This window comes from Procambarus clarkii, chromosome 24 (genome assembly GCF_040958095.1).
Source record: "Procambarus clarkii isolate CNS0578487 chromosome 24, FALCON_Pclarkii_2.0, whole genome shotgun sequence".
Classification (NCBI taxonomy): Eukaryota; Metazoa; Arthropoda; class Malacostraca; order Decapoda; family Cambaridae; genus Procambarus; species Procambarus clarkii.
Window position 1 is genome coordinate 12,478,737 of NC_091173.1, and position 18,763 is coordinate 12,497,499.

At 38.8% G+C, this 18,763-nt stretch overlaps 1 protein-coding gene across 4 annotated transcripts in view; it reads right to left on the reverse strand.

Annotated features, from left to right (window-relative positions):
* Positions 1 to 1,345: 1,345 nt before the first annotated feature.
* The window catches only part of Atg14 (autophagy related protein 14), a 78,499-nt gene continuing 61,081 nt past the window's right edge, over positions 1,346 to 18,763 (reverse strand). For 2 of the 4 annotated variants that reach the window (XM_045747919.2, XM_069330630.1), the window contains 2 exons: positions 9,471 to 9,594; positions 1,346 to 8,278 (listed from right to left, as the gene is read on the reverse strand). In XM_045747919.2, the coding sequence (XP_045603875.2) occupies positions 8,144 to 8,278; positions 9,471 to 9,594 (259 nt within the window). In that variant the 3' untranslated portion in view covers positions 1,346 to 8,143. Of the gene's footprint in view, positions 8,363 to 9,470; positions 9,595 to 18,763 lie in introns of all 4 variants that reach the window. The other 2 variants (XM_045747917.2, XM_045747918.2) reach the window with 1 other exon arrangement.

The window sequence follows — 18,763 nt, forward strand, 5'->3', positions numbered from 1 at the left end:
TGTAGCTTTATGAATATCTAGTATAATGCTCACAAGTATGAGCATTATTCACAACACCCCATCTATAATGGGTGGTCCTCATTAAAGAGGGGGGTAAAAGGCACAGTTGTAACAACTAAAGATGGAGTCACTCCAAGTGATGAGGAAGTCACCACTGGGGAGCTTGGGATTTGACCCTGCCAAGGCAGTGGGAGGGAAATAGAAAGGATCATTTGAGTACGCCAAACATGTAACCTGGTTTAGGCCCATTGTAGCTACATAATCCAAACACATGGCTTGGTCTCCTGCCCCAGGAGCCTGTGTTTAAGAGGTAGTTTTGTTATCTATATACATAATTTTTTCAAAAGGTTGGGCCCAAGACTCCTTGAGATACTACCAGGGCACCAAGGGAGACCGAGTGCTGGCTCATGCCAGAAAGGGTAGTCACAAACAGTGCCCCCCTCCTCTTTTTAACAGTAGTCTTACTGCATCTTACATTCTTCTACACTGGAGCAAAGACCTATTCCTCCATCTTGCCCCAGCCTGGACACCGAGCCAGGATCCAAGGGTGGCTTCCCCCTCATGAGCAACCCCATAAACAGGAGCCCTATGTTGGTCTCCTTTGCATACAGGCGAGGGGGCCAAGCAAGGCCACACACACACACGCCCAGGGAGTCATATGAGAGCCATAAGTCTCACTACATCAAGGCAAGACCTCTTAGGGTGGTAGGGCAGCCTCCCTAAGACTCCTTCCTCGCTGCCTTAAGACCTCTTAAGGCAGCGTCTGGGATCCTCTCCGACGTAGGTGCGAACCCTCGTCACGGCCCTAGTGGATTTGTTCTTAGGGGGTACTTAATACATAAAAATATTACTTCAAAAGTTTGCTACTATGTCATGCACAATTTTCTGAGATCACTTTCCCATTTACTCTAAGTTATCTTCATTATTCTTCATCTTCTTATGTTTCTTTTTACATTGTTTTTTCCTGCCTTGCTTCTTTAGTTCTTTACTATTAAGCAGTAGAGATTCCACCCTTTAAACACTGCTGCAAGGCTTCTTCAATTATAAAGGAAATAATGAAAACCCCAGTAAATGATGCAATTTGAGAGCATTTACTATGTCCCAGTCTTATTTCCAAGAAAGGGAAATAAGATGAAATAAATCCTAGAAATGATACTTGTAATCATTATTGTGCTATAAAATACGAAGCTGTGTTCTGTAGACTCGCAAACAATCCTTTATTATTATATTTTACCCAGAATATCTATTAATTATGAACCTTTCTTTAGCTTAATGAGTTGGTTTAAACATAAAACACATTTCTGGAACGGACAAATGGAGTAGTAGGAGGAGGAGTAAGACGTCATTAAAATATTGTTTGTTTGTAATTAATCTAAGTTTACATATGTTGGTAAATAATATACCTTTATTAGATTGGTAGCAAACTTCTATATTAAACATTTTAATATTGAGCAAAAAAGTTAACCTTAAAAGGTATATATAAAATTACAAAACATTAATTAGTACGATTTAAAAATGAATTATACAAGAAAACAACAAAGCATTTTATGTACTGTAGTACTATGCTTCTCTTCTAAATCTCTTAATACTAAATTGGTAAACTAAACAAATTTGGTTTACCTTGTCAGCTTGCATAAAACTTTGGAGTAACTTATCAATATTGCTCATACTTTATATGGCCATGATTTTTTGTAAGTGTGATAGAGTTACTAAAGGAAATAGAGGAAATGTTTACAAATATACATACAGTACTGCAATTAATGAAAATTTGTAGTTTAAATGCTATTTAAAAAAAATGAAAAATTAAAGTAAAATTAATAAATATAAACAAATCTTTGGGAATGCATAACTTGTGTAAACACGTAAACAAGGATTAATCACTCACGGACTTAGTGTACCACACCACCCAATTTAAGTCGCTAATTTTTTTAAGTGTTCATATTCAAATGGAGGCAAAAATTCTTTGTGTTACAATCCTTCATTAATCAGTATAATGCCTTGTATGTATTTTTTCTCTTGAATTACAATGCCCTTCACACACACACAAAAAAAGTTAAGATAAAATGCAATAATAGAAAAACCAGTTGTAGATCATGTTTGATAAACAAAAGCTAACCATTAATGTTCTTAAATTTAAATCATGAACATATCATTCTGGTTTTGGTATCATTTTGGCCTGAAATGTATTATTGTACAGTACTTCAAAGGGATTCTTATTTTCTGTTGCTATAATCTGTGGGTGCCAATAGTTCCACATGTGAGCACTCCTACAAAAACTAAGCACTGAATGTAATGAAACAACCATTTCTGGTATGCCCTTTATAGCTTCCTAGTGCTTATTCACTAGTATAGTAAGAGTTAATAATTGCACCACACCTCTGAAATTCATGCTAACTTACTGGGAGCCAGAACCAGCATCTGGTTCTCTCTGGAAATGAGGGGTGCTTGAGAATCAGAGATCTACTTAAAACTTCAGTGAGGTTACCACCTCACCATACAGCTCAAAACACACCATCATTGACTAGAAGCAGCTCTTCTGTCCTGTGGAGTACAGAGGGAGAGGAGAGACTAAAGCATGGGAAACTACTCTACATCACACTAAAATAAACAATCTCACCCATACACAATAAAATACTTGCTAACACTAAAATACGAATTAAATTAACATTGTTTTATTTTCACTTTTATTTATAGCAAAATAAAATTAATAACTAATTATTGAAACTAATACAAATAAATGCTAAACATTGTTAAATGTCTAGACAATGTCTAGATGTCACTGTCAATGTTTAAATGTCTAGACAAATGCTAGACAATAATAAATGCTAGCCAGACACATTAGTACTACACACACACAACCCTAATATACAACTCAATTTAAAACTGACATTTAATAAAATAATACATTGAAATTAATAACAAATAAAAGCTAGATGTTATATGAAGTTACTGCTCGTAAAAAAAATGTATTTCAAGAAACAAGTCACCTGATCATTACACTGGGCAAACAACCCTAACTTTTTTGTGCCTGGCTGTTACTAGATGACGACTCAGGTCATCTGAGGTCCTGGTCTACCACCCATTTCACTTACAAACCACCAGTGTTGATTGAGCCCAAAACTCCCCATTGGGAACAATGGAACAGAGCAGACACTGAAGGCTACTGAATGCCTACCATAAAAAGCTGTTTCATGATATTCACTGCTTAATTTTTGAGAAGGCATTCACCTCAATAGTTGACTCCAAAAAATATCTCAAGAAAAGAGACTTCTTTGAAAAAGACAAAAAACTTATTTACCTGTGGAAAATGACAGCAGTGGACCTCAGGTAGCAGAGCATCAGATACACAGCAAATGCCTCAATGCCACACAAGCACATTAAGTTAAGACCTATCACCCAATAAGTAATGAGAAACCAACACAGTGTTGGACACCCAAAAATACAGAGCTCAGATATTAGCCATGGACACATTAGCAAAGAAAACTGCCAAACCAGCACACTTCTGCACATCATGAGTGCTAGGATAGATAGATAGGCTAGCTGAACTGAACCATCTTGTAGATGACTTGGAAATGTTGTGCCTTGGATCAGGGTTAAAAAAGCCTCCACCTGGGAAGCATGGAGAGGACCTAAATGCCAGAGCCTGATCCAATGACCAAGAAGGTTCAGAAGGAGCAAGAGCTGGATGAAGGAGAACAATTCTTGAAACAGTTGGAAAAAAAGTGGGGATAAGAAATACCCGGCACAAATGTCTGCTTTGCCAAGGCCAAATCATACAAGGTACTGTAATTGTATTAAGGATTAAACAATACTCTACAATGAGTCAAGAAAGAAAGAAAACATAACAATAGTTACCGACATTAAGGACCAACACAAAAGGTAGAAGAGAAGATGGAATGCCCACCATGAAGCCTCATATTATTGCCTAAGAAAAGATGCAAATTAAATACCAAAAAGGCCCAACACACGACTAACATAAAGATGACAGTACACTATGCCAAATAACAAACATACACGAAGATTAATGGAAAGCTTCAAACCATCAAGATACGGGATGGGGACATAAAAGAAAAGGGCTGGGAATCAGGGCTGAATCAGTCATATGAGAGCCAAAAGAAGGATGCACTCTGCAAGATCTCCAACTTGGCCAAAGAGAGGCAACAGATGGATTAGTGTAAATAAATAAATAAAGCCAGTGACTCCAAGCATAATGAATTCTATGTAAAAGCCTTGTGATATGTAAATGCAACCAGAGTGGAGCTACATGTTCTATGCCAGAATTGAGTGCATACCAAGACTCACAGCAGTCTAAATGCAAAGACAGAATTGGTACCTTCCTGGGCAATGGGTGCATGAAACCCCTACCTGTCAGGTTGGGGTTAACACCTAACACAAAGAACCCTCTTTCAAAAATCCTGAATACCTCAAATTCTTCCTACTTCAGAATAAGAAGGGCCATGAAAGAAGTCTGCAGCTTCCCTGGAGCCTTCAGACCAAGAGGAAAAAAAGGGTCAGTGCACCAAGAAGAGCCCTCAGTATCCCTAGAAGCAGAGCTTCCTTAAAAAATCCCAGAAATATATAGATGTTGCAAAAGAATCAGAAAGCTCCATGTCATATCTCCAGAGATAAAAGACCCAGATGCTGAAGCCATCAGCGCCTACAAGTCCTCGAGCTGAGGTCATTTAGAAGTTGACTGCACAAAGGCCAGCTGCATCAGCTAGCCAAATAATCGAGCAAGAGTGATGAGGAGGAGGGCTGGAATTTAGTGCAAGTGTTCAATATCAGCCACTCATAATCCTCCTCAAAGAAGAGTGAAGGGTCTGCATCATCCACATCAATGGCAGCCAGGGGCTGTCACGGTTTGTACTGAAAAACACAGTTTACAAGGAAGCCACGGCCTGACAGGCCACTGCCTGAGGTGGTGGTTCATCCAGCACAGAAGTCCAACACTGACAAATGTCACACACCAAGAGGTGAAATAACTTCTGTACCCAACAGGCAAAATGACGAAACAAGAAGGACCATATGTATTAAAAAAACACAAATCACAACGTTGAAAGCTGCAAGCAGTTCTACTCTGAAAAGGTTGGGGAATCCATTTGTCCCAATCAACAGAGTATATGAGGTAAACAGACCTTCTGGAAGCCATGGGTAATAGTTCTCATAGTTAAATTAAATGGCAAATGCGTCAGGCACAAGAGAAGTGTTGTTGGCACGTTGTACACCTATCCTTCACCAATACTTGATGAAGGAAGGCAAAAGAAGCCACAGATTAGTAAGAATCATTTAACATGATTCAAGTGCACATCTGGCAAAGGCACAAGGCCATAAAATTAGGTCCTTGTGCCTTTGCAAAAATTAGGGGCAAACACTTCACACACACACAAAAGTAAACTACATTAACTCCTTATTAATAGACCTCAGTGATGAACACTACTCGGCAACGAAGTGACTAGAAAAGAGCAGACTCATAGAAGACGAACTAGAACCTTATAAACATGGTATTAAATATAACTGTGAAGAGCAGCTGAAAACACAAAGCAATGGCCCTGCACCAAAACAAAGTTTCAGAAAAACATATGCCACTTAACAGGATAAAGAAAGTGAGAACAATAAATCACAATGTGGCTGAAAATTTGAGACAAAATCCACAAATCTGAAAATAAATGGTTCAAGAAGGACCAAAACATCGTCACTTTCTTTATTTTCAGATTTGCGAGATAGATTATCTAAGAAACAGTCAGAGGCGAGTAAGATGCATGGCATGCAAGTCCCCCCCCCTACCCCCCAGCCTATGACCTGGTCTGTCATTTGTTAAAGAGTTATTAGTTATTTGCCTGCTGCACCAAGTGGCAGCCTTGTTCTCCTCACTGTTCATTTCTTCCTTTCAAGCAATAGATTGTTTTGGTTTGCCTAAACTTTCTGGGTGGTTTTCTCAGTTTTGAGTAGATCTCTGATCCCCAGCTCTGCTCATCTTATAGAGCCAACTTCTGATTCCAACTTCATGGGTCTGAGGCCTGGTGTTCTTCTTAAGACTTCCATATACCAGTGCATAAGCAACAAGGAGCTGCTGAGCAGGGACCTTCTCAGAAAATATCTTTGATATACTGTACAGTATATACACAACAAAAATGAAATAATGGCAATTTCTTGAATTTTGTTATGTACCTGCAACAGTTTAGGTAAGAATGGACCTATCAAACTTGGTTGACTTCCCAAGTGAATTAGCCCTGGATTAAGTCTGGTCTTTAATCCTTAAGTGTTAAATAATTATCTGAAGTTAGGTGGGTGTGCACATGAATGTATATTCTTACCTGTATGCACTTGCAGATACAGCAGAGAATATTTCTCAAGTCTGCCTCTTTGAATAGAGTTTAAGACCTGAGAAAAGTTTGAGTTGTCTACATCATTGCTAATTACTAATTTAACAAACTTAATGCAACCCAATCTAATACAAAAATAAAATTTTGTATTTTATACATAATGTGGACAAGGTGTGTGATATCACTATGATGTAATTTTAATGCTGGCACAGGTTTTAGATACTTTTGCCCTCTTCATTTTTAGTAACTGGTGCAACACTATTTACTCACAATTTCCTGTAACTCCATTGTATCTATTTTAAAAGCTGTTGACTGAAATGTTCTCAATCATCTATTTATGATCTTGAATGTGCAGAAGTCATGCTTGTATTGGGCTACCTTCTGAATATAATTTATGATTATCTTGAACTATTTACAGTGGTTTTGGTATATATTGCTTCTTCATGAAAGTCATAACAACAACTTGTCACTATTTATAATGAAGTATTTCCTATTGTCTTCTCTATAATTTTTATTCCGTACTTTGCATGTTCAGGACTTCAAGAAGCAATATCTTTTAGTTATCATGAATGTGGATATCATTCCTTCAGCCATTCTTTCGAGTCCATAAATCTATTCACGGTGCATTACAGTGCAGTGTATGTACGTATATACTGTATATTCCTATGCATGTGTGTGCGACTGAGTTTCTTTATTTAAATTCAATCATAACATAGTGTATATCATACCTGTTATGCCACTAAGGATACAAGAATTAAGGAAATTATATATTAGGATTTCAATAAAACCCAGAAACGTATGAAGAGCTTAACAACTCATTCTGCACATAAAATTACAAAAGTCATACTAAACTTTTGAACATACAAAGCGGTTATATAAAAATTCCTTCAAGTAGATGACATTATCTATAACTAAAGTGCTTAAATGTATCTCAGATTAATTGCTTAATCTAAATTACAAATGAAGTCTAACCAGGAGACAGAATATCTTAACAAATGTTCCAATAATTGTTAAAGACTTATAACAAAGATCAAAGAGAAGATCAAAGGAAGATTGTATGGATGACCACCCCTCAAGTTACATAGAAAAAGAAGAGGCATAACAAATATAGAACATGATTATGTTTATTTGAAATTGTACTATAAAGCACTTTGTCAAGGACCTGCGCATAACAGTTCCATCATTTATACACTGTTGCAATATGGCGATAATTAAATTACAATCTTTGTTATTTTAATGCTAAGTAAAAGGCATCTCTGATATGCTTAAACATTTCTTAAAGCTTTGATCCAAAACTTTTAGCTGTATATAAAATAATTTTTTCAGGATTCTATGCACTACTACATAATTCAAAATCAAAAGCAAATTACTTTTCTTATATGTTTACAATTTCAATTTTACATGTACAGCATATAAATTGAGTCAAATACTGGAATTACATACTGTATTTTCAAAACCAAACATTCTCAGAACCCAGTACACACTGAACTTCAGTGTAGCAAATGGGAAATGACTAATTTGTGCTTCAGGGAGCAAGCTCATTGAATGAAATTATTTAAACGTGTTTCAAGGTCAATCAATAATTGGTGCAGGAACATTTGCAAAATTTTCCTTTGTTATGTTCTAATAAAAATACAAAGACTTCTGGGTTCCCTCATAGCTACAACCATTAAATGACTTGAACCTATTGTGCTAGAATGCAGAAACATGAACGCAAGATAAAACCATTAACACTGGGTGATAAAACAAGATCTTTTGTCAACCCATGAAAGAAAATCAAACTAAAATTATCAACACAGTACATACTTCCCTATAAATGTTTATTTTTGTTGAGTTCCAGCAAATCCTCTAAAGAGTGACATCACCGATGCAGCTGCCGAGGAGACAATACCACCTGCTCCCATACCTAGGGCACCCATGCCCATGCCTCCTTGCCCAATCTGACCCATTCCTGTCTGAGAGTAAATGGCTGTTGAATTAAAAGTAGAAAAAGCCTGATGGGGTATAGATGGAGGCTCTAGAAGGGGAATGTTTGGTACCTGTAATAAGCCAAGAAAACTTAATATTAGTCAGTTACAGAAGGAAATCAAAGATATCCCCACTACCTTTAACCTGTAATATATATTACAGGTTAAAGGTAGGAACCTTTACTAATGATGTATTATGGTGTGTACAGTATTATGGTATAATGTATTATGGTGAACCTTGTATTATGGTGTGAGTGTAAGACATGGGTTCCCAGATATAAAACTATTTCAGGATATGGTGTTATATGTTATATGGGTAGATACCAATTCAGACAAATAATGAGAATAGAATTCTGGGACTTTTATATAGAAGTTAGTAATAAAATTATCATCTTGGAGCTTGTTAGGCCCCATATAGATTATACATTTCAGTTTGGGTTCTATAATGTTGAACGGACATAAATTTCCTGACAGTGTGTGGAGAACAATGACAAAGTTCATCCATGGCCTTAGTAATCTCCTTTATGAAGGGAGATTAAGAAAGCATAATTTACATTCTCTAAAACACAGTATATAAATGGATGAAAGAGTATAACAATGGAGATATTTAGCTCATAATATTTCAGTATGTACTTCGTGTGTCTGAAGAGCCCAGGAATGCTAGTTCAATACCATCGCATGACCTCAATTTTTTCTCTAAGGAGCTATTAATAATAGGCTGCTAAAAATACCAACACACAATAACAGACTCAATCTGGATAAGTTTAGATTCAGAAAAGATTTTGCTAATTACTGGTTTGGAAGCAGACTTGTACTGTAAATCCATGAAATAGGTTGCTGGAAGTGTTTCAAGCAAAGGTTAGACAAATATATAAGTGGATGAGTTTAGGAACAAGTACTATAGCTGCATCACAGGAGCCAATAGGAATTCTGCAGTTTCTTCTATTCTTATGTTCCTCATATGTTTGTGTGCTTAAATTTTGTATGACGCTTGTTACTTAAGTTTTCCCCTTTTCATGGAGTTGACCACAGCAATGGTAATGTTACCTGAATTAGGTTTTACGGGTCAACCCAATCATGGCTTTTGTTACGAACATACTGTAATAAGGTTGACAGATAAAAAGCATCAACTGTCTTCTAAGAAAGAAAAAATTAAAGCAACAGCATATCTGACACTTACTGTTTCCCACTCGGCAGACAGTGTGTCGGTGTCATCTTCAGAGTCGGACCCTTCTGCACGTTCCTCCTCCATTCCTTCTTCCATACTTTCTATCAGAGACTCGTCAATCTCAAAACTACCTTGTCTGCAAAGAGGTGTTACTGGTTCAGAAAAAATTTCTTGAGTTTTGTTGACAAAGATATAATCATACTATTTTACAGTATACAGTGAAAAAGGGGGATGGAGAGAGAGAGAGGGGGGGGGGGGAAGTAAGTAAGTGAGAGAGTGAGTGAGTGAGTGAGTGAGTGAGTGAGTGAGTGAGTGAGTGAGAGAGAGAGTGTGACAGAGTAAGAGAGAGTGTGAGAGAGTGTGAGAGAGTGTGAGAGAGTGTGAGAGAGTGAGAGAGGGTGTGAGAGAGGGTGTGAGAGAAGGTGTGAGAGAGGGTGTGAGAGAGTGTTGTGTGTTGTTTGTGTGTGTACTCACCTAATTGTGCTTGCGGGGGTTGAGCTCTGGCTCTTTGGTCCCGCCTCTCAACCGTCAATCAACAGGTGTACAGGTTTCTGAGCCTATTGGGCTCTATCATATCAACACTTCAAACTGTGTATGGAGTCAGCCTCCACCACATCACTTCCTAATGCATTCCATTTGTCAACAACTCTGACACTTAAAATGTTTTTTCTAATATCTCTGTGGCTCATTTGGGCACTCAGTTTCCACCTGTGTCCCCTAGTGCGTGTGCCCCTTGTGTTAAATAGCCTGTCTTTATCTACCCTATCGATTCCCTTGAGAATCTTGAATGTGGTGATCATGTCCCCCCTAACTCTTCTGTCTTCCAACAAAGTGAGGTTTAATTCCCGTAGTCTCTCCTCATAGCTCATACCTCTCAGCTCGGGTACTAGTCTGGTGGCAAACCTTTGAACCTTTTCCAGTTTAGTCTTATGCTTGACTAGATATGGACTCCGTGCTGGAGCCGCATACTCCAGGATTGGTCTGACATATGTGGTATATAATGTTCTGAAAGATTCCTTACACAAGTTTCTAAAGGCCGTTCTTATGTTAGCCAACCTGGCATATGCCGCTGATGTTATCCTCTTGATATGAGCTTCAGGGGACAGGTCTGGCGTGATATCAACCCCCAAGTCTTTCTCTCTCTCTGACTCTTGAAGTATTTCATCTCCCAAATGATACCTTGTATCTGGTCTCCTGCTCCCTACCCCTATCTTCATTACATTACATTTGCTTGGGTTAAACTCTAACAACCATTTGTTCGACCATTCCTGCAGCTTGTCCAGGTCTTCTTGAAGCCTCAAGCTGTCCTCCTCTGTCTTAATCCTTCTCAAAATTTTGGCGTCGTCAGCAAACATTGAGAGGAATGCGTCTATACCCTCTGGGAGATCATTTACGTATATCAGAAACAGGATTGGTCCGAGTACAGAGCCCTGTGGGACTCCACTGGTGACTTCACGCCAATCTGAGGTCTCACCCCTCACTGTAACTCTCTGCTTCCTATTGCTTAAGTACTCCCTTATCCACTAGAGCACTCTACTAGTTACTCCTGCCTGTTTCTCCAGCTTATGCATCAGCCTTTTATGGGGTACTGTGTCAAAGGCTTTCCGACAATCCAAAAAAATGCAGTCCACCCATCCTTCTCTTTCTTGCTTAATCTTTGTCGCCTGATCGTAAAATTCTATTAAGCCTGTAAGGCAAGATTTACCCTCCCTGAACCCATGTTGATGGGTTGTCACGAAGTTCGTTCTCTCCAGATGTGTTACTAGGTTTTTTATCACAATCTTCTCCTTCACCTTGCATGGTATACAAGTTAAGGACACTGGCCTGTAGTTCAGTGCCCCTTGTCTGTCACTCTTTTTGTATATTGGGACTACATTAGCCGTCTTCCATATTTCTGGTAAGTCCCCCGTTTCAAGTGACCTACTATACACTATGGAGAGTGGCAAAGTGCTCCAGCACACTCTTTCAATACCCATGGTGAGATTCCGTTCGGCCCAACAACTTTTCTCACGTCCAGCTCCAATAGGTGCTTTTTGACCTCATCTCTTGTTATTTTGAACCCTTCCAAGGTCGCCTGGTTTGCTGCCACCTCTCCTAGCACCGTGACCTCTCCTTGTTCTATTGTAAAGACCTCCTGGAACCTTTTGTTGAGTTCTTCACACACCTCTTTGTCATTCTCTGTGTACCTGTCCTAAGTTTCATCACCTGTTCCTTCACTGTTGTCTTCCTCCTGATGTAACTATGTAGTAGCTTTGGTACGGTCTTGGCTTTATTAGCTATATCATTTTCATACCTTTTCTTAGCTGCTCTTCTCATGCTAACATACTTGTTCCTGGTTCTCTGGTATCTCTCTCTATTTTCTGGTGTTCTGTTATTATGGAAGTTCCTCCATGCCCTTTTGTTCAGCTCCCTTGCTTTCATACATTCCCTATTAAACCACGGATTCTTCTTTTGCTTCTCGTTTTTTTCCTGTCGGGCCGGGATAAACCTGCTTACAGTCTCCTGACACTTTTGGGTGACATAGTCCATCATGTCTTGTACGGACTTGGTTCTAAGTTCTGTGTCCCATTGTATATCCCTTAGGAACTTATTCATCTCCTCATAGTTTCCCTTTCGGTACGCCAGCCCTTTGTTTCCCAGTTCTTTGTTGGGGGAGATAATTCCTAGCTCAACCAGGTACTCAAAGCTCAATACACTATGATCACTCATTCCCAAGGGGGCTTCCATCTTAACTTCCCTTATATCCGACTCATTTAGGGTAAATATCAGATCAAGCACAGCTGGTTCATCCTCTCCTCTCATTCTTGTCGGTCCCTTGACGTGTTGACAGCCCCTTGACATACATACGTACATACGTGTGCGTGCGTGTGTGTGTGTGTGTGTGTGTGTGTGTGTGTGTGTGTGTGTGTGTGTGTGTAATTAACTAAGTGTAATTACCTAAGTGTAGTGCACTCCACACCTCTATGTGCTCTATGCTGTTCTCTGGAATTCTTATTGTGTCTGGTCCCCTGAAGATTTCATTTTGTACAAACACACTTTGGAACTTTGCGTGTAATGTTTCACACATTTCCTTTTCATTTTCTGTGAATCTATTTCCCATTTTCAACCTCTGAATATTATCCTTTACCTGCAATTTGTTGTTTATGAATTTATAGAATAGACCTGGTTCTGTTTTACATTTGTCCGCAATCTCTTTTTCAAAATTTCTTTCTGCCTCTCTCTTCACTGTCGTGTAGTTGTTTCTCGCATCTTTGTATCGCTGGTATGTTTGGGGGTTTGGCCTCTTCCTATATTGATTCCATTTTTGTATCTTTTGGTCTCTGGCCCTCTTACAATTTCTGTCGAACCAATCCTGTTCCCTAGTTCTGAATCTCTGCATTGAAATAAAAATTTTTGTGCCTTTATCATATATTTCACAAAACTTGACATACATCTCATTTACTTCATGTCCTAACAGCAAGTCTTTCCAGTCAATTTCCTTAAAGAAATGTCTGAGTTCCCCATAATGACCTCTCCTGAAATCAGGCTTTTCAACTGTTTCAACCTCATTTTCTTCCAAATTATAACCCATTGCATAATTTATTCTCAATAAGACATGGTCACTTTTACCTAAGGAAGGGAGGTACTGAATGTCAAATATCTTTTCCTCTTTCCTGGTAAATATCAAATCCAGCATGGAGGGAACATCCCCTTCCCTCATCCTCATAGCTTGTTTAACTGTGTGTGTAATTATCTAAGTGTAGTTACAGGATGAGAGCTACGCTCGTGGTGTCCTGTCTTCCCAGCACTCTTTGTCATATAACGCTTTGAAACTACTGACGGTCTTGGCCTCCACCACCTTCTCACTTAACTTGTTCCAACCGTCTACCACTCTATTTGCGAAGGTGAATTTTCTTATATTTCTTCGGCATCTGTGTTTAGCTAGTTTAAATCTATGACCTCTTGTTCTTGAAGTGCCAGGTCTCAGGAAATCTTCCCTGTCGATTTTATCAATTCCTGTTACTATTTTGTATGTAGTGATCATATCACCTCTTTTTCTTCTGTCTTCTAGTTTTGGCATGTTTAATGCTTCTAACCTCTCCTCGTAGCTCTTGCCCTTCAGTTCTGGGAACCACTTAGTAGCATGTCTTTGCACCTTTTCCAGTTTGTTGATGTGCTTCTTAAGATATGGGCACCACACAACAGCTGCATACTCTAGCTTTGGCCTAACAAAAGTCATGAACAATTTCTTTAGTATATCGCCATCCATGTAATTAAATGCAATTCTGAAGTTAGAAAGCATAGCATAGGCTCCTTGCACAATATTCTTTATGTGGTCCTCAGGTGATAGTTTTCTATCTAGAACCACCCCTAGATCTCTTTCTTTATCAGAATTCTTTAAAGATTTCTCACATAATATATAGGTTGTGTGGGGTCTATGTTCTCCTATTCCACAATCCATAACATGACATTTATTAACATTAAATTCCATTTGCCAAGTGGTGCTCCATTACTTATTTTGTCCAGGTCTTCTTGAAGGGCATGACAATCATCTAAATTTCTTATCCTTCCTATTATCTTAGCATCATCAGCAAACATGTTCATATAATTCTGTATACCAACTGGTAGATCATTTATGTACACAATAAACATCACTGGTGCAAGAACTGAACCCTGTGGTACTCCACTTGTGACATTTCTCCATTCCGATACATTGCCTCTGATTACTGCCCTCATTTTTCTATCTGTCAGAAAATTTATCATCCATGTTAGAAGCTTACCTGTCACCCCTCCAATATTTTCCAGTTTCCAGAACAACCTCTTATGTGGAACTCTGTCGAAAGCCTTTTTTAGGTCCAGATAGATGCAGTCAACCCAACCATCTCTTTCCTGTAATATCTCTGTGGCTCGATCATAGAAACTGAGTAAATTCGATACGCAGGATCTTCCAGATCGAAAACCATACTGTCTGTCTGATATTATATCATTTCTCTCCAGGTGTTCTACCCATTTAGTTTTGATTAGTTTTTCCAATACTTTCACTATTACACTTGTCATTGATACAGGTCTATAATTAAGGGGGTCTTCCCTGCTGCCACTTTTGTAGATTGGAACTATGTTAGCCTGTTTCCACACGTCTGCTACGATTCCTGTACACAGGGATGCCTGAAAGATCAGGTGAAGTGGAATGCTGAGCTCAGATGCACATTCTCTCAGAACCCATGGTGAAACTCCATCTGGGCCAGCTGCTTTGTTCTTACCGAGCTCCTTTAGCATATTTTCCACTTCATCTCTAGACACCTCTATCCGCTCTATGTTGTTCTCTGGAATTCTTATTGTGTCTGGTTCTCTGAAGATTTCATTTTGTACAAACACACTTTGGAACTTTTCATTTAATGTTTCACACATTTCCTTTTCATTTTCCGTGAATCTGTTTCCCATTTTCAACCTCTGGATATTATCCTTTACCTGCAATTTGTTGTTTATGAATTTGTAGAATAGGCCCGGTTCTGTTTTACATTTATCCGCTATCCCTTTTTCAAAATTTCTTTCTGCCTCTCTCCTTACTGCTGTATAGTTGTTTCTCGCATCTTTGTATCGCTGGTATTTGGGGGTTTGGCCTCTTCCTATACTGATTCCATTTTTGTGTCTTTTGGTCTCTTGCCCTCTCACAATTTCTGTCGAACCAATCCTGTTTTCTGGCCCTGCATCTCTGTTTTGGTATAAATTTTTTTGTGCCTTTATCATATATTTCACAAAACTTGACATACATCTCATTCACTTCCTTGCCTAGCATCAAGTCTGTCCAATTATACTCACTAAAAAAATTTCTAAGGTCACCATAATGTCCTCTCCTGAAGTCTGGTTTTTCAACTGCTTCAACCTACATATTTTTTTCCAGCTTATAACGCATTGCATACTTTATTCCCAAAAAGACATGGTCTCTTTTACCCAAGGGAGGAAGGTACTGAATGTCAAATATCTCTTCCTCCTTCCTGGTAAATATCAAATCTAGCATGGAGGGAACGTCCCCTTCCCTCATCCTCGTAGCTTGTTTAACATGTTGATACAAGAATGTTTCCAGGATGAGGTCTACAAATTTACAGGTCCAAAAATCTTCTGTTTTAGCTTCGTATGCTTCCCAGTCTATGGATTTCAAGTTGAAGTCACCGACTATCAACAGTCGTGATCTATCGTTATCCGCTCTCGCTATAATCTCTCTCATTATTGTTATAAGACCTTCACGTTTACTATCTAGCTCCTCCTTTGACCATGTGCTGCTTGGCGGTGGACTATATGCATTTATTATCATTAGTTTATCATCCTCATGGTAGATCTCTAGTGCTATTATGTCAACTTCTTGTGGATTGGCAGTCATTATTTCGTTCACCCTTAGGTGTTCTTTTACCAGCACAGCAATGCCACCGCCTTTCCTAATTTTTCTGTCCCGTCTCCAAATTGAGTAGCCCCTTGGGAATATGACCTCGTTTAAAATTATATCTTCAAGTTTTGTCTCCGTGAGTGCAACAATGTCTGGTGTCTGCAGCTGTATTACATCACTTAACTCCAGTATCTTCGATCTCACTCCATCTATGTTGGTGTATGCAATCTTCAGGAACTTGTTCCCCCTCTCCTTATTCTTCACTCCCCCTCTCTCTATTGATTTTGTTGGTTTGCCTTTATGTACCACTTTACTGGTTTGCCTACCCCTATCACTTTGTAGAAAAAAAGAATTTATTTCTTCTTCATTCCTGCTCTCATTTAAATGTTTTGCCTCAGCGAGGTTCAGTTTCAGCTTCTCTCTATCTTCTTTTGAAAGACCTCCTCTTAACGACCACCCTTTCCCATCCTCATCACTTTGCAATTTTCTAGCATTCCTTAGTACTTCTTCCATCTGTTTGGCACCGTTTAGGGTGATCCTCAAAGGTCGATCTTTCCCTTTTACGTACCTGCCTATTCTCCTGTAGTCGCACACATTCTCTATGGTTGTAAGACCTTCCACGAGGCCAACAATTTTATCTACTACTTTAGCTTCTTCTACAGCTCTTTCTGACCTAGATGTTATCACCTTTTCTTTGCAGCCAAAAATGATCAGGGACTTACTCCGATCAACTGTGTTTTGCACCAACTTCGGGTTAGATGCCAATTCTTTTCTCACTTCCAGCCTAATGTTTGTTTTATCTTGGTTGCTGCAGTGTTTAACTTCCTTTACTGCTTCTTCTATTTTTTCCTTCTCCTTGGGCACTTGTGCATAAGTGAGTTGCATATCTTTCTTGCACTGTTCTATTCCCTGTGTAACTTCCTCCATCTGTGCTGACAAAAGCTGTTTCTCCTGTTGAATTTCCTTGCCTAACCTATTGTAGTCATTTATGTTTAAATTTACTTTAATTTCTTCCAAAGCTATTTTTAAGAGTTTATTTTCTTCTTCCATGGCTTTGCAATTTGTTTCCAATTGATTCTTATCCTTGCGCAAGTCTTTCACTACACCCTCAAGACATACAACTTTGCTATTCAAATGGTCATTGTGTGCGTGTGTGTGTGTAATTACCTAAGTGTAATTACCTAAGTGTAGTTACAGGATGAGAGCTACGCTCGTGGTGTCCCGTCTTCCCAGCACTCTTTGTCATATAACGCTTTGAAACTACAGGTACTGACGGTCTTGGCCTCCACCACCTTCTCACTTAACTTGTTCCAACCGTCTACCACTCTATTTGCGAAGGTGAATTTTCTTATATTTCTTCGGCATCTGTGTTTAGCTAGTTTAAATCTATGACCTCTTGTTCTTGAAGTTCCAGGTCTCAGGAAGTCTTCCCTGTCGATTTTATCAATTCCTGTTACTATTTTGTACGTAGTGATCATATCACCTCTTTTTCTTCTGTCTTCTAGTTTTGGCATATTTAATGCTTCTAACCTCTCCTCGTAGCTCTTGCCCTTCAGTTCTGGGAGCCACTTAGTAGCATGTCTTTGCACCTTTTCCAGTTTGTTGATGTGCTTCTTAAGATATGGGCACCACACAACAGCTGCATATTCTAGCTTTGGCCTAACAAAAGTCATGAACAATTTCTTTAGTATATCGCCATCCATGTATTTAAATACAATTCTGAAGTTAGAAAGCATAGCATAGGCTCCTTGCACAATATTCTTTATGTGGTCCTCAGGTGATAGTTTTCTATCTAGAACCACTCCTAGATCTCTTTCTTTATCAGAATTCTTTAAAGATTTCTCACATAATATATAGGTTGTGTGGGGTCTATGTTCTCCTATTCCACATTCCATAACATGACATTTATTTACATTAAATTCCATTTGCCAAGTGGTGCTCCATATACTTATTTTGTCCAGGTCTTCTTGAAGGGCATGACAGTCATCTAAATTTCTTATCCTTCCTATTATCTTAGCATCATCAGCAAACATGTTCATATAATTCTGTATACCGACTGGTAGATCGTTTATGTAGACAATAAACATCACTGGTGCAAGAACTGAACACTGTGGTACTCCACTTGTGACATTTCTCCATTCCGATACATTGCCTCTGATTACTGCCCTCATTTTTCTATCTGTCAGAAAATTTATCATCCATGTTAGAAGCTTACCTGTCACCCCTCCAATATTTTCCAGTTTCCAGAACAACCTCTTATGTGGAACTCTGTCGAAAGCCTTTTTTAGGTCCAGATAGATGCAGTCAACCCAACCATCTCTTTCCTGTAATATCTCTGTGGCTCGATCATAGAAACTGAGTAAATTCGATACACAGGATCTTCCAGATCGAAAACCATACTGTCTGTCTGATATTATATCATTTCTCTCCAGGTGTTCTACCCATTTAGTTTTGATTAGCTTTTCCAATACTTTCACTATTACACTTGTCAATGATACAGGTCTATAATTGAGGGGGTCTTCCCTGCTGCCACTTTTGTAGATTGGAACTATGTTAGCCTGTTTCCACACGTCTGCTACGATTCCTGTACACAGGGATGCCTGAAAGATCAGGTGAAGTGGAATGCTGAGCTCAGATGCACATTCTCTCAGAACCCATGGTGAAACGCCATCTGGGCCAGCTGCTTTGTTCTTCCCGAGCTCCTTTAGCATATTTTCCACTTCATCTCTAGACACCTCTATCCGCTCTATGTTGTTCTCTGGAATTCTTATTGTGTCTGGTTCTCTGAAGATTTCATTTTGTACAAACACACTTTGGAACTTTTCATTTAATGTTTCACACATTTCCTTTTCATTTTCCGTGAATCTGTTTCCCATTTTCAACCTCTGGATATTATCCTTTACCTGCAATTTGTTGTTTATGAATTTGTAGAATAGGCCCGGTT